At 39.1% G+C, this 19494-nt stretch overlaps 2 protein-coding genes across 2 annotated transcripts; one reads left to right on the forward strand and one right to left on the reverse strand.

Annotated features, from left to right (window-relative positions):
* Window positions 1–3774: 3774 nt before the first annotated feature.
* LOC110098531 lies at window positions 3775–16860 on the reverse strand. Its single transcript, XM_020825391.1, has 5 exons — window positions 15510–16860; window positions 12077–15162; window positions 11822–11910; window positions 11646–11736; window positions 3775–4074 (listed from the first exon to the last, which is right to left on the reverse strand). Exons 1-5 carry the CDS (start codon window positions 16858–16860, stop codon window positions 3775–3777), a joined length of 4917 nt encoding a protein of 1638 aa, XP_020681050.1.
* Window positions 16861–17223: 363 nt separating this feature from the next.
* Window positions 17224–19494, forward strand: LOC110098549 (cytochrome P450 93G1). The gene is made up of 2 exons (XM_020825411.2): window positions 17224–18238; window positions 18541–19494. The coding sequence occupies exons 1-2, from the start codon at window positions 17237–17239 to the stop codon at window positions 19180–19182; spliced, it is 1644 nt and encodes a 547-aa protein (XP_020681070.2). The 5' UTR covers window positions 17224–17236; the 3' UTR covers window positions 19183–19494.

Raw genomic sequence — 19494 nt, forward strand, 5'->3', positions numbered from 1 at the left:
GTCCCTACGAGCAATTATTTCTCTGTCACCGTCAGATCGTAGTCATATCATGGTTACAAATAATTATTACGTCATCTGACCGGACGTAGAGCTACGTTCGGCCGCCAATAACATATCGTCATGTGCTCTTACTCTTTACTGCGCGGCCCGACGACTTGACCCGGAGCGGAACCCGAGAATGTTATGTTCGCGATTTTCTCTGTATTGCTCGGTATTTGCTAGGTATTGCTTTGCAAAAATGATAAATACCGCTCTGTGAAGATCAATACCATGCAAATACAGAGTTTTTTTACAACTCGGTAAAACTCAGTATTTTCTTAGGATTTGCTCGGTATTGCTAGGGATTTGCTCGATATTGCTAGAAAAAACTCGGTACAACTCGGTATTTACTCGGTATTGCTAGATATTTGCTCGGTATTGCTCGATATTGGTTATTGCCGAGCAAAATCGATCAATACCGAGCAATCTTGGGTCTGTTCCGGGTCGAGTTGTCGGGGCGCGCGGTAAATAATGAAAACGCGTGGCGCGATTCTATTGGCGGCTGAACGTAGAGTTGCGTACGTTCACCGGACCAAATAAAAGTTCCATGGTTACACATATTTTATATAGGCTTGGGAGCTCTTTTTTGCGGTACTGATCCAGATACCTTTCTGCCAGTTTTGTCTTATCAGTTCTGTCTCCACGGCCTTGTGTTGGCATTGACTGTTTGAGTGGCTTTGTTCTTTCTAAAGAATTAATGTTTTTTTCTGTATTTCTACAGCTAAGGCTAATAGATTATAATAGATTTTATTTTTGTTATGCAGCCTTTTTATGCTGATAGGTTTTTGTTGACTACTACTGGCAGGTTGTGGTAGTAGTCAATTTTTGTTTCATGTATTCTTTTTGATGGAATGAAATAGGCTTAGGCCCCAAATTTTCCCAAAAAAAAAATAATAATAATAAAATCAGCAATATTGGGACACACATGCGATGTCTTCCGCCATCTCCCGAACCCTAAACAACCCAAAAAAAAAAAAAAAAATAACAGCAATATTGTCGGAATCCAATGGGCAATGGCTATAACATGATTATCTATTTTCTTTCCAAAGCTCAACGGCAACAATTCCCAAAAATATTAGAACCCAAGAAATATTTTTTTGGCAAAATTTAACCATTAAGATATATCTCATGATATTATAAATCATTAGTTTGAAGTTGAAATATATATTCATTTTTTTCGCAACTCAGTTTGATTTATTGGTTGGGAACTTAGACTATTAACTAAGTGTAGAAAATGACGAACATAAGAGGTAAAAGAAAAGCTATGAATTGATATTTTCTTTTCTCCCTTACAAGATGACAGAGGTCTAATATATATAGACCATAGACATTACAGCAGAGTACAACAAACCAATCCTATGCCTACACATCAGCTAACCGTACCGAGACTTGAGCAAACATTTATTTATTTATTTATCTGTTTGCTCTAATATCCCCCGGCAAACTGATGGATCTTCTGTTACAGTCAGTTTGTTGCGAAGGAGCTGAAAGCGAGGTGTAGATAACGATTTTGTAAGTATATCTGCAGTTTGATCTATGGTACTGATGGGTAGAATGCAAATGTTGCTTTGTTGAATATGATCCCTTATGAACTTCTGATCAATCTCTATGTGCTTTGTACGAGCATGGAAAACCGGATTGTTTGCGAGTGCAATGGCGGAGGTATTATCGCAGTAGATTTTTGTAGGTGAATCTTGAGAGATGTCAAAATCCTCGAGTAGTCTCCTTAGCCAGACTATGTCAGATGTAAGGGCTGCGAGTGCACGGTACTCTGACTCAGTTGAGGATCGAGCTACTGTATGTTGCTTTTTGACTGTCCAAGATATGATCGTATCGCCTAAGAAAGAGCAGTATCCTGAGGTTGATTTTCTGGAGATAGGATCGCCCGCCCAATCCGCATCTGAAAAGGATGTAAGATTGAGATTAGTTCGGGTTATGGGTATGCCAAATTGTAGCGTACCTTTGATATAGCGGAGAAGTCGTTTTAGCATAAAAAATTGCTGTGGTTGAGGATCATGAAGATGCTGAGATAGTTGGTTCACGCTGAAAGCGATGTCAGGTCGCGTGATTGTCAAATATTGTAATGCCCCAGTTAATCGACGGTAGAGAGTAAGATCCTGAATTTCCGCGTCAACCTTGAAATCAGTCCAAATTCCTGTTGATTACCTTGAGCAACTAACCTTGCCTTGTACCTTGCTATCGATCCGTCAGTATTGGTTTTCGTTCTATACGTCCATTTACATCCTAAAATGGGAGCATGCTGGGGAGGCGGAACAAGGGACCAAGTGCCTTGTTTTTGTAAGGCAAGAAATTCCGTGGCCATGGCCTGGCGCCATTCCTGAATCTTGACAGCTTCTGTAAACGTAGTTGGATCGGACTGCGGCTGCGCGTTCGTCGTCAAATCCTGATCCAAATACAGCTCTCTTCAATGTTCGTGGTCGCGGCCGTCGCAACCGTGGCAGAGCACCACCCAACAACAACACAAATAACAACTCTACCTCCCGCAGCTCGAATGCTTCCACAACCATCTGTCAGATTTGTCTAAAGAAAGGTCACTCGGCACAATCGTGCTGGCACCGGCAGAATCTTCAATACACTCCATCTCAGCGTCAAGCTCAGACGGCTCTTCTTGCCAACAATGAGAACACAAATCTTGAATCAAATTGGTTCTTGGACTCGGGTGCATCTACTCATCTAACCAACTCTCTTGATAATCTGTCAATCTCGCGACCCTACCAAGGATCAGATACTGTCACTATCGGTGATGGAAGCGCTGTGCACATTGCAAATACAGGGGCGGGAATACTCCCGACCCCGTCCCGTAAGCTGTTTTTATCACAAATCTTACATTCTCCTTCCATTCACTATAATTTACTATCTATTTCTAAATTAACGAAGGACAACAACCTTGCTATCACTTTTGACCCATCTGGTTTTTCTTTAAAGGATCTGAAGACTCGCACAGTAATTTTTCAAGGACCCTGTAGCAAGGGTCTTTACCTCATGCCAGCACATCCCAAGATTCAAACTCATCAAGCTCTCGCAGCAGAGGTTCTTCAGAGTGATCGCTGGCATCAACGCCTCGGACACCCCAATAAAAGAGTTTTTGAACGTATTTCTTACTGTAATCCTACTCTCAAGTTAGGCAAATACTTTGATAATTGTGTTCCCTGTAAAACTGCTAAATGCCACAAAATTGCTTTTGAATCATCTACTAACCGACGGACCTACCCCCTGGATCTCATCCACTCGGATGTCTAGGGACCGGCTCCGACGGTTTCTAGCCAAGGATTCAGATACTATGTTCTTTTTACTGATGATTTTACGCGATTTACTTGGTTATTTCCTTTACAACAAAAATCTGATGTTCTGTCTGTATTTACGGATTTTAAAATGCAAGTTGAAAATTATACTTCGTTTAAAATTAAAGCTCTCAGGACGGATGGTGGAACCGAGTATATAAATCATAACTTTGCTACCTTTCTCAAAAAACACGGCATCCAACATCAGATTTCTTGTCCCCATACTCCGGAACAAAATGGCCTTGCCGAAAGGAAGCATCGGCACATCATCGAGACCACGCGTACTCTTCTACACAATGCATCTGTTCCTTACATTTATTGGCCGGATGCTGTGTTAACTGCGATCTATCTAATCAATCGCATGCCCTCGCCTAATACCGGTAACATTTCACCATTTCAACTGTTCTATAAAACACCCCCTCAATACGAACACCTAAGGATCTTTGGCTGCGAATGCTATCCTCTTTCCCCACCTCAATCTCGTCACAAACTTCAGCCCAAGTCCAAGCCTCACGTGTTTCTTGGTTACAATGACAAGTATAAAGGATACAAATGTCTTGATCCCTTGACCAATCGGATCACGTTCTCTAGACACATCACGTTTAATGAATCTAAATTTCCCTGGAGATGGTGTAGAGGAGATGACAGGATCGGTGTTGCCGGTGAGCGACGACCTGGTGTCGTCGACGCTGGAGGTGGCGGAAAGCACCATGGAGCAGAGCCGAACCCTGCTCTGATACCATGTAGAAAATGACGAACAGAAGAGGTAAAAGAAAAGCTATGAATTGATATTTTCTTTTCTCCCTTACAAGATGACAGAGGTCTAATATATATAGACCATAGACATTACAGCAGAGTACAACAAACCAATCCTATGCCTACATATCAGCTAACCGTACCGAGACTTGAGCAAACATTTATTTATTTATTTATCTGTTTGCTCTAATACTAAGAGATCTTGAGTTCGAGTATTGTGTATGCATTATATATAAGAGTCTGACTTAATCGGCTAAACGCCCAAAAAAAAAGTTGAAATTTTAATTTTCTATTAAAAATTTTGAAAAATTTGCCTGCTCTATCTTATTTCTTTTTTTTTTATTTGGCAAAATAGGACAAAATAACGCAATTGGTGGGGAAAATGTCTAAAATATCCTTATTTAAACAAAATTTAACTGCCTGCCCTCACGAATGCATAGGTTTGTCCATGACTGTGATTGACATGCAACTTCAAGAGCAAAATAATTATTTTTCTGAATACAGTACTAGCTGATTCTTTGTGTGGCATGTCTAAACCCAATTGATTCCTCCCATGTTCGTGATAAGAAAAAATTGACATGTCTAGCAGAATTATATCCAAGTGATTTTTCTGTCATTGATATTGTGGCTCTTAAAAGCCAATTATCAAATTATATAATTGACATGCGTACTGATGATGAGTTCTCTTCTCTAAATAGTATTGTTGATATTGCAAAGCAAATTATTAAGATAAAAAAGGATCGCATATATCCTCAGGTTATAGGCTTATTACTTTAGCATTAACTTTACTAATTGCTATTGTTATAGTGAAAAAAATATTTTCTGCAATGAGGATTATCAAACATTGATTACGTAGTAGAATGAGGTATGATTGACTCAATGATTGTCTGGTATCTTACATTGAAAAAAAATGTATTTGATTTAATTTCTATTGAAGTTGTAATTCAATATTAACAAAAGATGTAAAATAGATTAATAAGCTTCTAATAGTTTTCAATTTATCTATTATAACGAAATATAAGATTTTGTTATATATATTAAATTTTGTTCATTTATATGAAAATTTTGCCCCCCTCTAAAACGAAAGACAGATTCTTCCCTAACCAAGAGAATATAATACATAAATGAATACATGTGAACTATGGACAGTAGCTGATCAAACTAATTAGATCTTGATGAACGAGGACATCGTAATAACTTGGGTTGGATGGAATCATCAACCCATTTGAGGAGGTTATCGACATATATGGTAGATGGAGTTGCCAACCTAGAGGAGGGAGTTGCTGATTTACTATGCTAAGTTGCTTACTCGCAGTAAAGAGTCGCCATCTTACTGAAAATCTCATCAACTCATTGCAGGATGTCGTCGCCTTGCTAAATCATGCCATGGCTCTGCTTGGAGGAATTTTACCGACTATCTTTAAGTCCCGAATAATTGTTCAAATACACTAGTCGATTTCCATTTGAACCAGGTTCTCAGAATATTTGGGTGTACAAAAACGTATATATGCCCATTAGTGCATCATATTATTACAACTTTAATAATGTAATTAAGTATTGAAAAAAAAAATTTAAAAGCAGGTAAAGTCGCCCATCAAACAAGAGACTTAGTCAGACGAGTCACTTATTTTAAAAAATTTACTATTGTTAGTTACCTGTTAAACGAGCGAATTACTATAGTAAATTCAGAAAAATAATTTAAAAATAAAATAAGTAGAAAATATATTAAATAAATTTATTAAAAAAATAAAAACAGAGACAAAAACAAAAAAAATAAAATTAAATAGTTTAATTATATATATATATATATAGGTCAAAATTTGATAAAAAAAATAGCATTTTTGTTTATTTAGATATTATTAAAATTTTAATCTGATAATTTTTTTAATGGATAAAGATTATATCGAAAATTAAAGTTTTTTTTTTTTGGTATAAATTTATTTTTAATATTTAATTAGATTATTAAAATTTTAATAATACCTAATTTAAAATTTTGTCCATCTGTATATAAGAATCATCAATCTTTGTGGATATGTACCTTCTCTATTACAATAATCGCAGCTTTCTAGAAATGCCTTCAACACCTACCTACATGTAAAAGCATTCAAACGTTCTTTCAAGATTCATTTATTATATATAAAAAAAGATTAATTTTATCATATAAAAATTAATATATAGTTTTTTTTAGCTATTGAGAATTGTATCTTTTTATTTAAGTTTCTATTAATAAGAAAAAAAATATGAATATAAATATGCAAAAATTACATAAAAATCCTAATCAAAATTTTGCTAGTTCAAAATATGTTGAGCAAACCTTTAATCAAGATGGACCTTAAAATTATTGGGTTATTTTAAAATGAGTGCAATAAATGAATAATTAATATTATATACATTTTAAAATAAATATAAGAGTTTTAAAATAAGTCAGAAGTATTTTTTTTTTTGTCATCATATATTAATAGAATTTTTTTCTATAAATTATGAAATAAAAATAAATGATATGCAAATAATTTCTTTGAAGAATTTTAATGGGACATTTTTATATGATATTAAATGCTTATAATTATTTTAAATTAAAAAATATAAATGCCACCATGAAATAGATGGGAGAATGTGTTTCTTAAGATAATTAAAATGAAATATCGATGATACATTATTTAAAATTGACTTCACAAGCATTAATCTTGATTAATATTTGAATTAAAAATTTCCAGAATCAAATGTTAGACTAAATGAATTTTAATTTTAATAAATTTGTTATCAAACTAAATATCTTAGTGAGATTGTATACACACATATGTCAATGTAAGTACTTCACAAGTATCTAATAGGTTCTTATTGAGATACCTGCTTTGAACGATCTCACCTCCAAGGAAAAGCACTCACCACAAGGAAATGAAGTTGGCCAATAAGCTGATAAGAATCATTATACAAATTCATGGTCGATCTCCCAATTAATGAAGTAATTAATGACTTGAAGAATTGCCCAACTGGACTAACTGAGGAGTAGTCACCTCTAGCAAGTCTCCAAAGAGGTCTTGCCCAAACACATATGAGTTTCAAACACCACTCATCTCATAGAAATTGTTCATCCACAGTCATCACTCATGGTTAAGGCTAGTCAACATCCTTTATCCAACTACAAGAAGCACAAACATCTCAAATGTTATAACTATAATCTCTCAAACATGAATAATCCTCAACCTACGACCTCTACCAAACAAGAGGGTTCGCCTTTTTTATTTCAAAGGTATGATCAATCTTGTTTAAACGAACTCGCCACTTTGTTCAAAGGATTTGCCTTTACATACACATCATATGTCTGAGGCCTCGAGGAATAGCCCATGAATATTTGTATAAAGGACTCGCCACAAGATTAGGGTCTCAATTACATGCAAAGATCCACATGGAGGTCAACCACCTGGGTCATGTGTTTATTATAGCCTTATAGCCTATAATAAGTATTATCACACATTATATTTTGTTTATTTTTTTCTCATATAAAAGTTATTTTCTATAGCCCTTTAATCACTATAAATAAATGATTAAGAAGTATTTTAAGGCTTTATATTGCTAATTTAACTTTTAGATTCTTTGGGGATATATTAAGAAAATAGATAAGAATCCCATCACCTATAAGAAAGGATTTAATAAAACTCATATTGATTATTTTCTTATAAAAAAATAGATCCTTTAGAATGTAAAGATTATAAAGTTATTCCGAGTGAAAGTTTATGTATAAATCATCGCTTATTAATTTTGGACTCTAAGATGAAACAAGTGAATATGAAAAATAAAGAAACGAGTCCCACCGTGGTCGTTAGAAACTTATGGACCTGATCGTAACAACGGGTTTCTGGAGAGCTCACCGCCGGTGAGAGTTTAGCGGCAAGTTTGGGTGGAGGAAGGTGGGGATAAGTCTAAGGAACTCACATAAGCAATGTATCAGGCTTGGGGGCTCTTAGAAGAGAGAAAATGCCAAAAGTCCTCCTCATTGACCCTACAAAGCCTATTTATAGACTTAGGATTAAGATCAATGACCTAGATCTATTATGAGATCAATGAGAAGGGAATTAGGAGTTATTAGGCCATGGATTTGAATTAGAACCCATTATGAATCAATTCAAAGCACTTAGGAGCTTTGATTTGACCTAAATAGGTCAAATTTGATCATATAAGACTTGGGTTGACCAAGTCAAAGGTCAACCCAATCAATATGGCCAACTTGACCTAAGGGGGTCAGAGGTTTGAGTTAAAGAAGGGTTGAACTGATTTAAAATCAATTTGGGCTCATTCAGGCTTAATGGGTCAACCAGGTTGACCCATGGCATGGGCCTGGGCCCCACAGAATTGGTTTAACCCACTGAACCCAATGGAGGGGGTCTTGGCATGGGGTCTGGCTTGATCAATTTGACCAAATAAACCCCCTTGACCCAGGGGTTTAATTAGGGACCCTTAAGCTTAAATCACCCAAATAATGCCCTTATTCACATAAAACAAAATGATTAATTTTGGACATGTCAAAAATATGCCAAAGATTAATATCCCACAGTCTTAAGACCTAATGAGTTCATCTGAATGAATATTTACAAAAATACCCTTAGGAGTAATACTGAAATAATTTTAATTTCATAATTAGTCCAGGCTTGAGACCATAGGCTTTTATAGATATCCTCAAAGACCTTTCTAATGATCCTAAGAATACCTTATTTGGACAAGTGTGTGAGGAGATATTAATTTCTTAACTTTATAATGATTTCTAGATTTTTTTAATTCAATCAATTACACAGTCAGTGCATGCACTTTTACACATGGTGATATGTAATTGGTTTATCAGTGATTGGTAGCTAATGGTAAAACATGAGATTAACAGCAACCATCTAATTCAAGATCAGGCGCTTGAGATCGAATCTGCTCAGAGACCGCTGGATCAAATTGGAGCCATTGATCGAGATCAACAGCTCTGATTTTGTCTTTCATCTCCCATGTGCATTCTCGGCCATAAAGATATTTCGACGTGATCCGAGAGATCTCACCAATGAAATCAAATGAAATTTCATAGAGAGCATCACCATAACATTCTCTGTTGATCCAAAGGTCAAAAGTCGGTGGGTCGATGGTTTATTTCACACTTGACCATAACTACCTATCTAGGAGCTAGGGATTAGGTTTTTACCTCAGACAAAGATCTAAATCCCTATGCCTGAGTTCAGACTGCTTCATTCAATAGTGGGAAGACTTTCTCCTTTAGGAAGCACGACCCAATGAGAAATAAAAGTGGGAGTTTGAACGGGGGTAGAGAGGTTTCATCGGAGCTCGCTTGAAATCATTGTAGGAGGGCATATGATAGCATGGGGAGCTTAGCAAAAGTTACTAGAGCTATGTGAAGTCTTTTTAAAATGAAAGAACACAATGAGGGGGATACGGATTGAGGATGCCCTATTCAAGCTATCTCCTATGGCTTTGGATGGTCAGGATGATCGAGACAGGCTCTGAATGACATTCAGCTAAAGGGGACAACCAAGGATAGTCTGCATGAGCTGAAAGGAGGCGAGCTCAAGCTTTGGGAGGGCATGGTTCAGTTCATGTGATGGGGGGACCATGAAGGGTCAGTTTAACCTGCTCTGATTGCCACTGGCCACCACTTGGGTTGGGCTAAGTGAAATGATGTCTGAGAGCTTGCTGAACCCAATGGGCATAGTTAAGCCTAATCATGCAAGATGGCTCAGGTAAGACTGATTTGGGAACATCTGGGTTACCTTATGTCCTGATCTAGGTCAAGCCATGGGCTGGGATGACTATGGGAGGTGTATGGGACTTGGGAATGCTTAATGAAAGTGCCAATTAGGCTTGGTGAAGCCTAGGTTTAATGTTGCTCAGCCTAAAGTGATTTTGGTCACTTTGTATTAGCCTAACTCCTAGCCCAAGTGGACTTAAGGGGTGAGCAACCTAGGGTAGGTGCGAGGGGTCAAGGTAGACCCAATGCAAGCATTAGCTTGATCTCATTTGGCTTAGGTTGTGTTTTGGCTCAAGAAAAGTCTATTTGGACTACTTGGGTTGATCCATATGGCTAGCCCAAGTGAACCAAAGGGTCATATCTTATATGGAGGGTTCTTAGGGACCTAATGGACCACTCTAAGGGTTTAATTTGGTTAGGCAATGCTTGTGGCATTGGATTTGGTTTTGATTTAGGTGTATGGTTGATTTGGTCAACCATGGTTGACTTGGTCAACTAAGTTAGACCAAGGATTGGGGTTAGGTCCAACAATTCAAAATGATGTCTTGAAACCAATGTAGGTGGTCCTAAGCACTAATGAGATCTTTTTTGTATAAAATGCAAGTTTGAGCCCTAAATGGGTCATTTGGTCAACCAAGCATGATCAAGGCTGGGTTTTGAGTTCAATGCATCCCAAATGATATTTGGAATGCATTGAAAGAGGTTCCAAGAGTTGGTTTGAATGATCCATGTTGAGGTTTTTGAGAAGGTTTTATTTTTTTTTAGGAATTTTGGAGTTTAGTGGGCCAATGGTAAACTAGGGTCCACCAAAAGTTCAATTTTGTGCATAACATATCATAACAATGATTATGAACTTGTTCAAGGGTTTTGAGGAGGTTCCCAAGGCCAAATCCACGAGATGCGGGATTTAGTTGTATGGGCTGTAAATATTTGATTGTTTTACACCATTTAAAATTCAATTCAATTTTTTGGGTTAGAGAGCATGGATTGCTCTCAAATTTGGAGGGTTGACCTTAGGGACATGCCAAATTGATATGCAATTGATGAATTATGAATCCAAGATTATTTGATTTTGTTTTGAGGTGATTGAAAAAGCACCCAAAATGAGTTATGGGACAAGAGATTTTGACCTTGACTTTGGGTTTGGACTTTTGGATTTAGTTTTGATTTTGAATAGTCAATCATATATAAAAGTGAGGTCAACATTTGACCACTCAATGCTGAAACCTAGAGCCGCATGATTGCCGAACCATCTCGTGTGGGAACCTAGAATCACAAGGTGTCTTTTATGTTTTATTTTTTTATTTTGGGATATTAAACCAGCCGGAGATCAGTTGGAGGCAATTAACTGAGTTCACATTAATCTACATACACCTAACCAAACATAAAAAATAATTCTCTAGCATTCACTTTCAACCTCAAAATATTTATTTTATATTGTATTTTTTTTAACTAAGGTATATAATATCCATTTTATAGCCCCTAAATAAAATGGGAAGAAATGTATAACTCAAATTTTAATTTATTTTGGGGCAATCAGCCAATTTTTTACTGTGCAGGCTCATCACTGTTGCCGCCAGATGTCGCCGTCAACCATTCACCGCTGGTTTTTTTTTTTTGGGAAAATTTGGGCAACTGCCCCTATATTTCAAAAGAAATACTGATTACATGAAAAGAAGGAAACTGCAAAGAAAAAAGCTCCTGAACTAGTACAAACAATTAGGAGCAACAGTAAAAAAAGAACCCAATTACATGTATACCACCCAATATAAACCAAAAAAGATAATTGAAGAGCCAAAATTGGTAGATACAGCAGCCAAAAACAGCAAATAGCCACCACAGACGAAGATGATAACAGAGTTGAGCAGCTGGGAGGCACCAAAATCCAGACCGAGCAAAACCCTGCAGGGAAGAGAGAAAAAAACCAGCTCCCGATGCCAGGAGACTGGACTCAGAGAAGAGAAAGTGTCCCTGGTTGCCCAAAGACCCTCCAAGGAACACACATTGGGGAGCATCATCATCGTCCAGTCCCCCATAACCCCAGGCAAAACGAAGGGACAGGGGACCAAAAAGAACCTGCCATTTATAGATTATCCAGCAGAACATCAACGTTCTTCCAATTCAACAGCTTCTCAAATATCACCCTTTTGATAGACAGCAAAACAGTGGTAGAACATTGATTTATACCACTAAATCTCCTACAATTTCTTTCTTTCCAAATGAAATATATACTGCAGCAGACCGCCAACTTATAGAAGTTCAAATCAGTCACGTTAGCACAAAATTTAACTTTTATCCAGTCATATAATTGCAATATGGTCGGTCTGAGAAGAAAAATTTCCACCCCAGGAATTAAGCTTCTTAGAATGGAAAATGAGAAAGAACATTCAAAGAAGATATGAGCAGTAGATTCATCACAGGTATGGCATAGGCTACAGGTTTTAGGAACCAGAATATGCCTCATTCTTAGCGCATCAGCCGTCTTCAGGCCATCCCGTAAGGCCAACCAAACAAATACAGCATGTTTAAGAACATACTTTTTATGCCAAACCAATTTAGCCCAAGAGCAATCATTATAATCAGAGTAAAATTCCTTGATAAAAAGCTTAAAATGAAAGCAGTTCTTTTCCTTCCATAGCAAACTAGGCCCCTCACCCTCCTCAATATTAATTTGAGACAGGGTCTGATGATATAAGGAAGGAATTACCCCAGAATAATCCCAACCATGCATAGAGATAATATTTTTCAACATGATGTCAGGTAACCCGAAATTATCCACCATACCACAAAAATTCCCCAACGTAGAGTTAAAGCACCAGTGATCCCACTTAAGAGATATAGGGGAATTATTGTAAATTCTAAACTGAAAGAGGGATTTAACATTTCCAGCAGTGCAACAAATCGATTTCCACAATTTTGAAGCAGAAAAGTGATGGGGCTTCCAAGGAGAACTATATTTAGCTAACAGCCAACAAGCTAGGGGAGAAACAGAATTGTACATTTTTAAAATAACAGAACAGTTGAATGCAAACTGCATAGCTTTAATAGAATAAATCCCCAAACCTCCTTTTTCTTTGGGTAAACAAATTTTATCCCAAGAAACCATATGGAGCTTCTTATCAGTATTGGAGTTGCCAAAAAACAAGAATCTAGAACATACTTTCTTGAATACCTTGTGCACAGTTTTAGGTATTATCGACCCCCTAATCCAGTAGGCTATAGTATTTTGAATAGTGAACTTGAGGTATTGAAGTCTGCCCGCAAGAGAAAGGAGGTTAGCTTTCCAGCCATTAAGTTTTTTGTTAATACTATCCAACAGGGGCAAGAAATCAGCAACTTTGAGCCTATAGAAGGAGAGAGGAATCCCCAAGTAGGTAATCTTGGAAACAATATTATGAATGGAAAGCAATTGGCACACCTCCAGCTGATTACTCACATGCTTAGGGAACATAATATAGGATTTATCATGATTAATTACAAGTCCAGAGGAGTTAGCAAAATCATTAATGACAGAGACAAGTATTTGGCAGTTCTCATTTGTAGCCTCACCAAAAATTAAGACATCATCAGCATACAAGAGATGTGAGAGTTTGTAATTACCATTAGAGATACCTTTAAAGCCTCTACCATCCAGCAAGTTAGAGAAGGCGTCCATGACAATACAGAAAAGGTAAGGGCTAAGAGGACACCCCTGCCTCAAACCAGCCGAAGAAGGAAAGAAACCTTCAAGTGCCCCATTCAAGACAATTGAGAAATTGACATCAGAGACACAAGCCTTAACCCAATTAGTATAGGTAGACGGAAAACCTTTCTGATTAAGTCTAGCAAGAAGAAAATCCCTGGAGACGGAATCAAAAGCTTTCTTGATATCCAACTTAGCACAGAAAATTTTATCCCCACCTCTTTTACCAGCATGAAAAAGAATATCATTTGCAAGAAGAATGTTGTCCGTAGACACCCTAGAATTCACAAACCCAGCTTGGTTATCTTTAACAATCAAATACATGAACGGCTTGATTCTAGTAGCCATAGTTTTGGCAATGATTTTATAAAGCACGTTACACAATGCAATCGGTCTATAATCAGAAATATTAGAAGCATTTTTCTTCTTAGGAACAATGGCAAGAGCAGTAGCCTTAACACCTTTTGGGAGATAACCTTTAATGAAAAAAGATCTGATAGCCCTACAGACATAGGGACCAAGGAGGTGCCAACCAGATTTATAGAAATGAAAGTTAATACCATCAGGGCCAGGGGCAGACTTAGAAGAGCCAGAGAAAACAGCAGCTTTAATTTCACCATCCGTCACAAAAGAAATAAGAGAATGAGCTTGGTCAGCAGCCAAAGCAGTCCCCACAGGGAAAATAGCCATATCTCTATTGCAAGGGGGAATGGGATTATAAAGATCTTGATAGTAATTAATGATGGTAGCAGTAACTTCCTCTTTAGAAGTTTGAGAATTATGGTTGAACAGATTAATAACCGATTTCTTACTCCCCATTCTAATCCTAATTTTAGCATAGAGGAATTTAAGATCATCTTCACCATATTTCAACCAGTTAACCTTGGCTCTTTGAATGATCCAGGAAGCTTGCAAAGACATAAATTCAGCTAACTTGGCATTGTTCTCTTTATAAGCTTGATTCAGAGAAGAGCTGGAAGGATCAGCATGGAGAGAATCCAACAGAGATTGTTGAGTAGCATGAAGGAAATCAATGTGTCTAGTAACACAAGAGGAAGAAGCCCACTTCTGAGCTTTAATTTTCTGTTTAAGACTTCTCAGAGAATTGCAAAAATTAGCCAAAGGGTTACCCGAAAGCGGCAGGAGAAGGAACTCAGCAAGGAGAGACCAGTATTCATCAATCTTGGTCCAATAGTTCTTGAAGAGAAACCTATGCCTTGACTGATTATGAGATCCAGACAGTAAAAGAATCGGGGAATGGTCAGAGCAAGAAGGACTCTGAAAAGAGCAGAAGGAGTCTGGATAGGAATTCAACCAGGAGTCATTAACCAAGACTCTATCAAGTTTGATATGAATTGGATTGTCCTGACGTTGATTGTGCCACGTGAATTTACACCCAATCGATTGCAGGTCCAAAAGACAATTATTAAAGATCATGGAATTGAAATCAAACAGAGCCGCCTGATTAATATCAGAACCACCCAGCTTCTCAGAAGTGTACCTACAACAATTGAAATCACCAATAATAGCCCACGACATATGAGAAGCAGGGGCAGCCAGACCAATGTCGTTCCACAAAGCTTTACGTTCCTGACTACTGTTGGAAGCATACACAGCAGTGAGTTGAAAAGGGGAAAATGAAGAGCCTGTCACAAGACCAGAAATCATTTGAGAAGAAATGAAATTGGGAGTGAAGTTAAGTTTGAGAGGGTCCCACTTGACCCATATTCTCCCAGACAACGCATGATCAAAATTGTGACAGCTTGATTCATTCTGAAAGAGAGAATGAGAAGACTCAAAAAACTGATCAGTTAAAGATTTCAACTGAATCCTGTTTTCCAACACACAAACCAAATCAAGATTAAACGAATCCACAAGTCGCTTAAAGCATAAAACTTTATCAGGGCGATTAAAACCCCTGATATTCCACGCCGCAAGGTGTGGAGAAGTCATTTGGTCTTAGATTGTTTTTGGGTTTTTTTGACCTGCTTACCCTTAGCAGTTTTTTTAGAAGCAGGACTGGACTGTTTGGATTGTGGCTTATTGCTCACATAATGCTGGAGATCCCCTCCGCCATCAGCCTTATCAGGGACAGAGATATCCTCATACTCTTCATTAACATAAGTTTGCGACTGAGAGTCTTCCTCTAAGTTTAAAGCATCAAATCTGTTAGGCGATACAGTAACTTTAGGAGCAGGGTTATTGATGAGAGGGAGTGAGCTAGTGGAGGAAGAGGTTGCATTATTGGGAGAGTTAAGATTAGGGATCCCAACCCCAACTCCCACCAAAACAGACTGAGACGCAACAGCATTAGGAACCAGGGTAAGATCAGTGGAAGAGGTTACTACTTTGAAAGGAGGCGGAGAGTGAGGCTGGTAATGTAAATCTTTACCAAGCACACTAGAAACCCCCTGATCAGTAAAAGAGCCACCATTAGAAACTTTCGGAGGAGGAGAAGAAGTTTCCTGCTCAGCAGGAAGATTAACAGGCTGTTGATTTTTGGACTGCTTGCGATTATGGGGCCTCCTACTAAAGCTTCTGCCGCGTTTCTCCACATTTTCCTCATTTAAAACCACTTCAGGCTTAGACGGACAAGAGGAAGAGAAGTGCATTAGAGACTTACAGTGAGAGCAGGGAAAAGGTCTCCATTCGTATTGTACCTTCAAGCACACAACATCCCCATCAAGAGAAACTTTAATCTCCTCCGGGTAGGTCGCCGAGCAATCCACAAGAACGCAGACACGGGCAAAAGTGAGGCGAGATTTCTGTTCTGTTAGGCTGTCGGCAGCAATAGGCACCCCAATCTTACTTGCAATCCTAGAAATCCCTTCGGAATTCCAGCATGCAAGCGGTAAATCATGGATTTTGACCCAGATGGGAACAGTCTTGAAATCTTCTTTCAAAGGTTTGAACTTGGGATGCCATTTCTGCAAAACGAATGGCTTACCCAACAGGAACCAAACACCTCTGGACCACGCCATTTCCAGATCTTCATTGCAAGAAAAGCGTAGAAGAAAAAAACCGTCACTTAAGGAGAGGAGCTGCACCGAGCCTATCAACTTCCAGGTCTTCTTAATGGCCCCAAGTAAAGCTTCGTAGTAAGGTCTCCTTCCTATCGAGTAGCCAACCAGACATAGCTTCCAGTCTTCACCCCCCTGAAGAAGCTTTTCCCCAGAAAAAGGAATGACTTCAGGCTCCTCAGGAAAGTGAGAAAAATTAAAAGCTTTGGGAGAGTCTTTTGCAGGAGCAAAAACATTAGACCAATCTCTCGGGACGATGGGAGCCTTCCCTCCAGCTGAAGAACCAAGCGGAGGAAAATCAGAGGTTGGAAAAGCAGATGCCATCGGAAAAAGGATGAAAAAGTCCTCCGGCCTCGCCGGAGGAAGAGCGAAGAAGAGAGATCAGAAGGGCGCAAGAGGAGAAGCTGAAACCCTAGCCGCCCGACCCTAACTCAAAACCACACCCTCTTTTAATTTTTCAAATTATAAAATATTAACTTTTGATCATCAGCCAATTTTTTACTGTGCAGGCTCATCACTGTTGCCGCCAGATGTCGCCGTCAACCATTCACCGCTGGTCCGCTGCCAGCTATATCACCATCACATTCACATCATGCCAATGCCGCTGGGTAAATTGAATTCATCTTACAATGTTTCTTTTAATATGCATTAATTGTCTAGCAAATCAAGCTGCAACTAAGTTTTTCAAGTTTTTTTTTCAATGCCGTTACATTTTCCGGGAAATAAAATGCTCGCCGGTTGCCTCTCTATTTCTCAACAAAATTTTAATTCTCAATTTTCCTCTCTAGCTACCCATCCGCCGGAGCCAGCCATGGAAGAACTCCTTCGCTTCTCCATCTCAATCCTGCTCATCCCCCTCGCCTTTCTCCTTCTCAACTTCTTCATCATTCAAGCCCGCAAGACTCGCCAGGTCACTGTGTCACCACCATCGCTGCCAATCATCGGCCACCTCCACCTCCTCCGCCCTCCCCTCCACCAATCCCTCCACCAACTCACGTCCCGCTACGGTCCCGTCATCCACCTCCGCCTCGGCTCCACTCCCGTCATCCTCGTCGCCTCCGCCGACGCCACAAAAGAACTCATCAAAACCTACGACCAAGACCTCTCCGACCGTCCCCTCACCGCCGCCGCCCGCCACTTCGCCTACGACTCTTCCGGCTTTGCTTTCGCTCCTTACGGCCCTTACTGGCGCTTCATGAAAAAGCTATGCATGTCGGAGCTCCTCTCCTCTCGCACCGTCGACTGTCTCGCACACATCCGCCGCCGTGAGCTCCGTGCCCTGCTTCGAACTCTTGCGGCGAAGTCCGCCGCGGCTGAATCTGTTGATCTGAGTAAAGAGCTCATAAGGATGACGACGAGCATAATCGCCGGAATGACGGCCGGAACGGCATCCGCAGGAGATAGCGAGGCGGCGAGGAAAGCCGTGAAAGGAGTAGCGGAGCTCATCGGGTCGCTCTACTTGGCGGATTTCATTGGGTTTTTTCGCTATTTCGACTTGCAGGGCTTCAAAAAGAGGATTGAGCAGGTGCGAGATGATTTCGATGAGTTGATGGAGAGAATCATTTCGGAAAAAGAGGCAATGAGGAAAAGCTGCTTGGGTGGAGACGGCGACAAGGACTTGCTTGATATACTGCTCGATGCTGCAGAGAACGAAGCGATGGAGATCCGGTTAACAAGGAAGAACATCAAGAGCTTCATTCTAGTATAAATTCTTGCTTCAGATAGTTAAATTATAAGACAATTCATTTTATTTTATAATACTTATTAATTTTATAGAAATAATTAGTTATAAATGGGTTGATTTCTATCAACTATAACAAAGATGCAAACTTTCTCGATCCATTTTTATAAAGACACACCAACTTGTTATGAATTGCTGGAGCAGTTTCAATTATTTGGGCCACCTTTTTCTTCCGCTAGGCGCTACCAGAGCCTTAATTATTGCATTTATATTTGACTGACTATCTTTCTTTCCTTCCTGTATACTCGTTTTAATTTACTTAGGATATTTTCACCGCTGGGTCAGACTCTTCTGCGGCTACGACAGAGTGGGCTTTGGCTGAGCTCATAAACCACCCTGAAATGCTATCAAAGGCAAGAGAGGAGATTGACAACGCCGTGGGGAGGAACCGCCTCATCGAAGAGTCTGACATTCAAAACCTCAAATACCTCCAAGCAGTTATAAAGGAGACACTGAGGCTCCACCCTGCAGCTCCCATGGCTATGAGGAAAGCAACCAAGGACATCAAACAAGGCGAATACGAGATCTTCAATGGAAATACAGTAATCATAAACGTTTATTCGGTGAATAGGGACCCCAAGTACTGGGAGAAGCCATCGGAGTTTCGACCGAATCGATTCATGGAAGATGGAGATCAGGAGCTTAGCTACAAAGGAATGCATTTCCAGTACTTGCCGTTTGGAAGTGGGAGGAGAATGTGCCCAGGTGCAACTCTGTCTGTTCAGGTTATAACGATGACATTGGCTGCGTTGATTCAATGCTTTGAATGGGGAGAAGATGGTGGAAGAGTTAAGAAGTTGGATATGAGCGAGGGGCCGGGGATGGTCATCCTCAGGACGAAGCCATTGATTTGTGTTCCGAAGACTCGCCTTCATCCCCTTCCACCGGAGGTTCTTAACCTCTAAACATTTGGCTATGCTCTTCGTATATAGATCCAGTATTCCTTGTTTGAAGATATCTGCATGCATGGTAGTGAAGCATATAAACTTGTTTGTGGTGGTCAGTTTTTGTATGATGGAAGAAAATCCTATCGGTGTTGTCGCTGAGAGGGGGTGTTGGTTGTGTTGGTGTGTCTTTGGCTGTTAATAGTATGATTTTGCCATCGCTGTTATCAGTTTTAAGCCAAAGTTGAATGAATTGTGAGGTATGCTAAATCTTGTATTGTCATCATATGTTTTAATTAATTATTATAATTATTAGTACGATTTTTTATTGCA

The sequence above is a fragment of the Dendrobium catenatum genome, unplaced genomic scaffold (genome assembly GCF_001605985.2).
Source record: "Dendrobium catenatum unplaced genomic scaffold, ASM160598v2 original_scaffold_268208, whole genome shotgun sequence".
NCBI lineage: Eukaryota > Viridiplantae > Streptophyta > Magnoliopsida > Asparagales > Orchidaceae > Dendrobium > Dendrobium catenatum.